Below are 8,023 nucleotides of genomic sequence, written 5' to 3'. Positions count from 1 at the left end.
CTTACTAAAATTCCTCTTACTTCTTGGCTATTAGGAGGTATATTTTTTCATTTTTTTGGATTGAAATATGATATGTTTAACGAACAGAATTACAGTCATGATTTTAATAAATACGCCTTCCCTATATATCAACCAAGGGTGTGCCAAAAAATATCCCAGTCGAGTTCCAGGGGTAAGTTAAGAGCGCCACTACATGCCCTCCATACCCCATATAGCGAACGACAATGTATACACAATCACAAAATAAGCGACGGTATGTTTCCACTTCTTTTTGACATAAGGAGCGTATACAGATCCGTGAAAATCATGCGAAAACGAAATAAATCCCGATTCGTGTAAATAATCCCTTGTAACAATTTGAATTGAAATTTCTTCAGCACTATTCAAAGTACATTTTCTTGGCCTAAGAAAAATGTTTTCAATATCTCTAATAGACAAACTATATGATTCTTTTAACCGATTAACCACAGGAGTGCCTTCAAATTTGGAATTGATAATAGTTCTATATAATCTTTTTTAGATGAGTTCACTTACATGGACATGGATTTTGTCCGAAACGATGAATGAAATTTCTTCCAGATTTATTTTCCTTTTCTTTTCTTCTGTGAAATGCATTTGCCTTTTCCAACGGGCGGAATTTTCTCAAATATAATTATGTTTTATCTGTATCATATTCCATGAAGTGAGACCTTTAGTTTTGAAATGTGCATCCGTTTTCAATTTACCATCTTTATCTGCAATATTTTTTTTAACCTGAATATACCTTTCGATATTAGATCTGCATAACATGATAATAGAAAGGAAAATCCTCGAGTATTACAGATTTGTCTCAAGTCTTCTGATTCCATTTTTTTTTCAATAGCTCTAAATAAAATGGCGATAAAGACAGCTTTAACTGTCAAATATCATTTTTACAGAGAAAATTAAATTTTCCTCCGATATGTTGAGTACAAAAATTGAAATACAATTTCCATTTCATTTGTTGATTCCCAATTAATAATCTTTTAATCCACATGATTCTCTGAACTTTGACAAACAATTAAAAAAAACATCATTTTAAGTCCCCCATATTTATAATCATGAAACATCGAAGTTCGTCTTTTCCTCTCTATATAAAGTCATAGATCAGTTTATCAAGTTCCTGAAATATCGAAATAATGTGGAATTAGATTGAGTGACGTTATAGATATCAACTTAGAGTAGGCCTAGTGAAAGTTTTAAACAATTGTATTTTACCCCATAAGGTTGAGTCTCTTTGTTTCCACCAAGAGAGGGAGTTTTTTATTTTGCTAAAAATTTCTTTATATTTCATACTCTCCTCTACCTGAATGTCGAAGCTAAAAAATACCCCTAATATTTTCATAAATGTCACTAATTTTCCGAAAGGAGGTACCCCCGGTTTTTCTTGATTAGGATTGCCTAGTAACATTATGTGAAGTATTTTCTCTATTCATTTTCAATCCAGATACACTTGCAAAACTTTCCAAATTATTTCTGAACGGTTCATTGAACTAAGATCATTTCCGGGATTTTTTTCTTGCCCCCCCCCTCCCCCTGTCACGCCCCTGATGGTAAATAATAACATGCAGCACTCCAAGGTAAATTTTGAGGGTGCTTTGAGCATCCTCGTTTCGCAGGGCCATATGGTACTTGTCTTATTTTCTCTCTCTTAAACTGAATGGGGTAGCGGTCCACAACCCATCACCCCAAGTTCTAAATATTCCCCTCACTGTTCCCCTACACTTATTTCACGTGGTGTTTATTCCTATTTTGTTCTTTAATCTCTTTCCACTTGGTTTATTATCGATTTGGTATAATCACCATTTGGTCAAGGTATCACTTGGTCCAGCTGTCATTTAGTCCAATGCAAAGAAGTCAACTTTGTCTACGTATCACTTTGCACATTGTCAAATGACAATAAGATTCATATACATTTTTCTATTAATATAGACTGAGATTTAGGGAGAAAGAAAGAAAAAAAAAGAAAAAGAAGGGGAAAGATAGAAGGAAAAAGGAAGAGGAAAATAAGAGGAAGACGAGTGAATAAAATGAGGTGAGGGGAAGACTTGCAAAAAAAAAAAAATTTAATGTCACTATATAAAATTTTCACTTGCGCTTTCCGCTCGCATTGCCTGTTCGATGATATTCCTATCATACTCAATATTGGTTGATATGGAGCTTAGAACATAAAGTTTTGAAGTCATTATACAAAACATATTTCAGCTCGGACATCGAGCTTTCATTATTATTATTTTTTCATCAAATAATACCAATGAAGTTGAGATGATTTAGTGGAATCTCTCAATATCCATACGTATACCATGCGGGTCACAGACTGACAAATTTCTCTCTTAGCTTTATAGTCTCATATACAAACTTTATGGAATATTTAAAATGAACCTAAAACAAATGCGCTTCAAAATATATATATTTTTACAGTAGATTAGATTCAATTTATTTATCTCAGATGACCTTTCACCTTGACTTGGAAATATACAGTTCTTTAATAATGCACTGTCTATACATTTTTCAGATTAAAATGGATTTGATCAAATATCTGGTCATTTTACATGGAGTAAAATGTATATCCAAGTGGACTGATCTCAAATTACATTGACCTTGGCCAAGGGAACGGGCAAAAAGAATCATTTCAAGATCTTTCCCAATAAAACCCCTCCTCCTTGTGAATTTCCTTTGAAATGGTAAATATTACAGCAGCATATAGTACTCTGGGTAGTACAATTACCATCATGTACATCCTACAGACACACATACAACCAGTGGCGGATCTAAGGGGGGGGGGGGGAGGTTAGGATGTTTACCCCCCCCCCCCTTGGGCTGCCAATTAAAAACAAGGTGGTTCACAACCATGTGTCTCACCTGATTTCGTGATCATTAAAATATGCAATATGATCTTTTGACCCCTAGATGACCTTTGAGCTTATCATCGTCAAGAACGCACATGTATGTGGTATTACCCAAAGACCATTAGTAGAGTTGATGGAGATATAGAGAAATGAGAGCAAGTTGAACAAAAACTAAAAAAAAAAAGGATAGACATGACCTCATATCATTTGAACCCTAGATGACCATTGACCCCAACAACACACATGTTACCCAAGGATCGTTTGTACCAAGTGTGAACATAACTGATGCAGAAGGAGCTAAGCCTCCAGTTATTACACGACACAACCTCATTCAAGTTCTCAAGATACAAAGATTGTTTATAAAACTCATCTGCAGACTGCAGCAATCATTAAAGATCATAATGTAGACTTCTCTATGACAGATGTTCAAAGAAATCCCCTGTATAAAGACAAGCAAGGGCTTAAAAAAAAAAAACTAATTACTACTTGGGTAATAATTAGCCCAGCTTTGATAGAACTTTCAATGTTTAGAAAAAAATTATAATCCCCAAAAAGAAAATATCAATTTGGTCTACTTCTCAGATAGTCTAATGCCACATAGCCTTTTGACAAGGTCTCTCTCCTAGTCAAGTAGTGGTTGAGATGACACTAGCTGATGACGAGGAGAATTGGTGCGAGCCGAGTGAGCACAAGATCGAGCGAATTCAGTCGCGAAGCCTTTTGGAACCCAAGGAGACGTGAATGTACGAATTATTCATGAGCATGCCGATGCGCCAATCTGCAATGTCGGTGTTGATGACGTCATGGAACCGGGAACATTCACTTCGGTGGTACAGGGTCATACAAGGTCCATTGATGTGAACAATATGCTTGCTGATCAGCTGCTACCTTTTGCGAATAGTCTTTTTTCTGGTCGTTGGGCATTTGGTATTTTCCCAAGGAATATTAATTCACTGTCCCACATACATGTACATTACCGGTACATGTATGTTTTTTCTGTGTTAGTGATCATAACATATTAAAGTATTGTCTGTTTTTAGCTAAGGTTTCATAATTTCACAAAGTTTATGTTAACGTACCGGGGGCGTTCACACAGATTCAAGTATGACTTACAGTTGTGCCTAAATGTTGACATGTACATGATATGCTACGCGAAATCTTATTGCTCAAGACGCAGTTGTGCGCGTTCTCTTGGCATGATCTGACCAATGCGGTCATGCCCTTTATACCACACGCAACTAGGCATTTAAGTGCTACTCTTGATAAACAAATGTCTCAAATAAGTAATCAACATCCGGCAAACATTTGATTAGCGTAAAAAGTAGGATTCCATTGTCGATTGTAGGTAAACTGATCGAATGCATCGATTGTTTGAGTCTTACTCCAACAATTTAGGCGTTCCTAATTTCAAGTTGGCAATGGCATTACATGTCACTAAAGTCAAGTAAGATGGGTTCATGCCCCATCTCCTTTGCAAACTTCATCAAGTCCGCTGGTGAGATTGCGGTGGAGGCTGTATTCACCATCGGATGACCAAATAACTTCTCATGACCACCATTGACTACATCAGAGTCCAATATGAACTTTACGTCTCCTGCTGTGTCATTGAAGATGGCATAGGGTGTGACACAACCTTGGGTCACGCCCAGCTTCTCCTTGAGTATAGACTCATCAGCAAGTCGAAGCCCACCCGATGCACCTACTTTCTTGCTTACTGCATTGAGCTGAATAGGTCTATCATGGTGAGCAGTGAGGAGGTAAAGCTTTTTCTTCTTATCCTTTAGGAAGAGGTTCTTACAGAATGCCCCCGTCAAATGTTGAATATGTGGCATCATGGCCTCAACAGTGAAAACCTGAGGGTGGAGGAAAGAAGTAAATTTAGAAATACAAGTGGAACGCCTCTGGCAGTCTTGCCTGCGTTACGTGATTTGATATACCAGCAGTGCTGACTTTGAAAAAGACTATTAAATAATTATTCATAAAACAAAACACTCATATGATAATAAAATACTATGTCCATTTACCCAACATGACCTTTGACCATGATCATGTGACCTCAGACATGTGCAAAACAACTTGATTACCCTTATGTCTATGTTTCATGAACTACATGTGTGGATCCATAAACTTTTTAAGTTATGATGCCAATTCAACAAATACCCCCAACACGGCCAAAGTTCATTAACCCTAAATGACCTTTGATTTTGGTCATGTGACCTGAAACAGGCACAAGATATTCAGGGATACATGGTTACTCTTATGTCCCAAGTTTCCATGAATTAGATTGATAAACTTTTAAAGTTATGACAATTCCACAAATACCCCCAACATTATCAAAGTTCGTTGACCCTAAATGACCTTTGATTTTGGTCATGTGACCTGAAACACACACAAAATATTCAGGGATACATGGTTACTCTTATGTCCCAAGTTTCTATGAACTAGATCTATAAACTTTTAAAGTTATGACAATTCTACAACTACCCCCAACATGGTCAAAGTTCGTTGACCCTAAGTGACCTTTGACCTTGGTCATGTGACCTGAAACTTAGGCAGGATCTTTGATGATACACTATCACCCTTATGTCCAAGTTTCATGAACTAGGTCCATACACTTTCGAAGTTATGACGACATATCATAAACTTAACCTTGATTAAGATTTCGATATTGATTCCCCCAACATGGTCTAAGTTCACTGACCCTAAATGACTTTGACCTTGGTCATGTGACCTGAAACTCAGGCAGGATGTTGAGTAATACTTGATTACCCTTATGTCTAAGTTTCATGAACTAGGTCCATATACTTTTTAAGTTATGATGACATTTCAAAAACTTATCCTTGGTTAAGATTTCAATGTTGACGCCAGCGCCGTCGGAAAAGCGGCGCCTAGTCTCGCTCTGCTATGCATGCAAGACAATAAAACTGAGCTTTTATCTAACAACAAAAAATATTGTAAAGTATGTATTCAATAAATAAACATACATAAGTAGACCCCTAATACGAAACAAAAAACATAATTTGTATAAACCTATGTCTAGACCTCTAGTGAAAATTTGAATTTATGCAATAACCATTGATTTACATGGAGCAAATCTTAAAAGGTTTTGTCTTTCAACAAGCCTCAATTCATTTAATTATTGTAAACAATTCAGTTTAGGGCCTAATTAATATGAGACAGGTTAGAGTGATCACATTAAATAAAAATACATATAGCTGAAAAGATGAAGTAGTTTTGATCTGTCAATTTAGTTAGGCCCTAATGCATTTGTTTTGATAGTGGTTGCATTGTGATCACATTCAGCATTTCAAGTTTGATAGACAGGTATACCAACGTAGTTCAGCTAGCGGAACAAAATTAATTACACTACAGAGACTGAAAGTCTGAAGCTTTTTGGTCTACCACTTTGCATTAGTTTGATTGATCGTAACTTAAGCTGTTAAGTAAGATCAAAAGTGCTAGAGAGCACGAGTACGAGGTCCATCAATGATCTAACCAAGACGAGTTAGATCAACCTAACTAACTGTTAGTGTTACTGTTAGTACTCATCTTTGATGTATTGTTAGTCTACCCGACTAGATTTCCTTGTGTATATATATATATATATATCTTGTTTACTAACATCTCCATGTCCATCTAACTTACAACCTTGATTTAACAATGCACCATTTCATTTATTAAAGCCCTCATTTTGGATGCCCCCATAAATTTCGAATCATTTGAACCTCCCCATATCAAATTTTATCTTTTTTCTTTACAAAAAAAACCGGACATACATGTATTTGATTGGTATAGGCCTATGCGAGATCATTCACGGGAAAAGACTCTTTAACAGTTAATTTCTCTATTTCTTTTCTGAGTTTCAAGACTATAGAGTATCCCAAAGGGAGCCCCCTGTCTACACCGGAGAGACAGGACGATGTCTGGACGGTGTCGTAAGAAGGGACGGGCAATGCCAATGACGGGATCATGTGGTAACCTGTAAGATACGATAGTCTTTATAATAATAATACTAATAATTAGAAAAAAAAAACAAAGAAAGGAGAGGAACGATTTTAAAGGACACGTCAAAGAAAAGAAAGAAAATAATAGTTGGCCTAACGAGTTGGCGGTAATAGTCAAATATGACTGGTCGCCATTAATTTCCAACAAACAACAAACCTTACCTGTGGATGCTCGGTGGTCTCGTGAGCGATTCCCAGCCGGTCGAACAAGGCGATCAGTTCCTCCCTTCCCCCGTTAGTGGCTGCTGCTTGATTATCTTCGCTTGCCATGACAAATTAAAACCTTTATTAACAGCAGTTGCAGTTTAGTTTAATAGTCTAAAAAGTTGAATGGAAGAGGGTGTCCGAGTTATATACAAGACCTTGTATTCGACCATGAAACGGACTCCAGTTAGTTCCAGTCCGGGACTCCGGGGTTCCAGTTTTTTTTTCTTCTGCTTCGGATTAATTGATTTCGACCCCTGTTTACGTCCACGTGTGTTGTGTTTTTGACGTTGTTGTTGTGTCGTTGTTGTGAGAGCTGATGGCGCTCTTCATAGAATCTTATGCACTGCGTCGACTACATAGAGATGTACATAGAGATGTATATTAGTATATATCTCTATGGTCGACTATGATCAGTTGTTGAGTGAGACACGAATGCCCTTGAACTTTGTTTGACTTTTCCCAGTTAGTTAGGTCTATGAAAAACTAGCTCCCGCTCGCATTATTGATTTGGGGCTTATGAAAAACTCCATCTTGTTTGTAACAATAAAGCTAAAAACTTCAGTCATAGAACTAACTTATCCTCCGAACCTCTAAGTTGCAGCAGCCAATTTGGAAAAACGTGCACCCCCGACACCCCCTCTGCTTAGTGCATCCCTGCCCTATTGAAAAATGTTAGATCCACCCTAAAGGGCCATCTTTTGGTGGAAGGGAGTTTCAAGTCACAATTTTGTCTTTGGAGGGAATGGGGATAGGATAAGATAAGATAAGACAAGATTTATTTTATAAGACAAAGATTTATTTTATAAGACAAAGATTTATTTTATAAGACAAGATTTATTTTATTTATACATGGTTAAAAAGTCCAAACAGTTCACAGACTGATTTCCATTGGGGCCGTGTAGAACATAATTGACATAGTAAACATTAAAAAACCAGTGTTTAACG

The 8,023-nt window shown here is 36.8% G+C and overlaps 1 protein-coding gene across 1 annotated transcript; it reads right to left on the bottom strand.

Annotated features, from left to right (window-relative positions):
- Nucleotides 1-314: 314 nt before the first annotated feature.
- LOC129257607 (putative prolyl-tRNA synthetase associated domain-containing protein 1) lies at nucleotides 315-7,391 on the bottom strand. Its single transcript, XM_054895975.2, has 2 exons — nucleotides 7,034-7,391; nucleotides 315-4,720 (listed from the first exon to the last, which is right to left on the bottom strand). Exons 1-2 carry the CDS (start codon nucleotides 7,139-7,141, stop codon nucleotides 4,292-4,294), a joined length of 537 nt encoding a protein of 178 aa, XP_054751950.2. The 5' UTR covers nucleotides 7,142-7,391; the 3' UTR covers nucleotides 315-4,291.
- Between the last annotated feature and the right edge of the window lie 632 nt (nucleotides 7,392-8,023).

This window comes from Lytechinus pictus, chromosome 3, assembly GCF_037042905.1.
Source record: "Lytechinus pictus isolate F3 Inbred chromosome 3, Lp3.0, whole genome shotgun sequence".
Lineage (NCBI taxonomy): Eukaryota > Metazoa > Echinodermata > Echinoidea > Temnopleuroida > Toxopneustidae > Lytechinus > Lytechinus pictus.
Note: the sequence above shows the minus strand (reverse complement) of the source record. Positions and strands in the feature narration are given on the sequence as shown.

Coding starts and splice junctions, on each gene's coding strand:
- LOC129257607 (XM_054895975.2), bottom strand. CDS start 7,141: ATGGCAAGCGAAGATAATCAAGCAGCAGCCACTAACGGGGGAAGGGAG. Junction 4,721..7,033: donor AGACCACCGAGCATCCACAG/GTAAGGTTTGTT, acceptor CTCCACCCTCAG/GTTTTCACTGTTGAGGCCAT.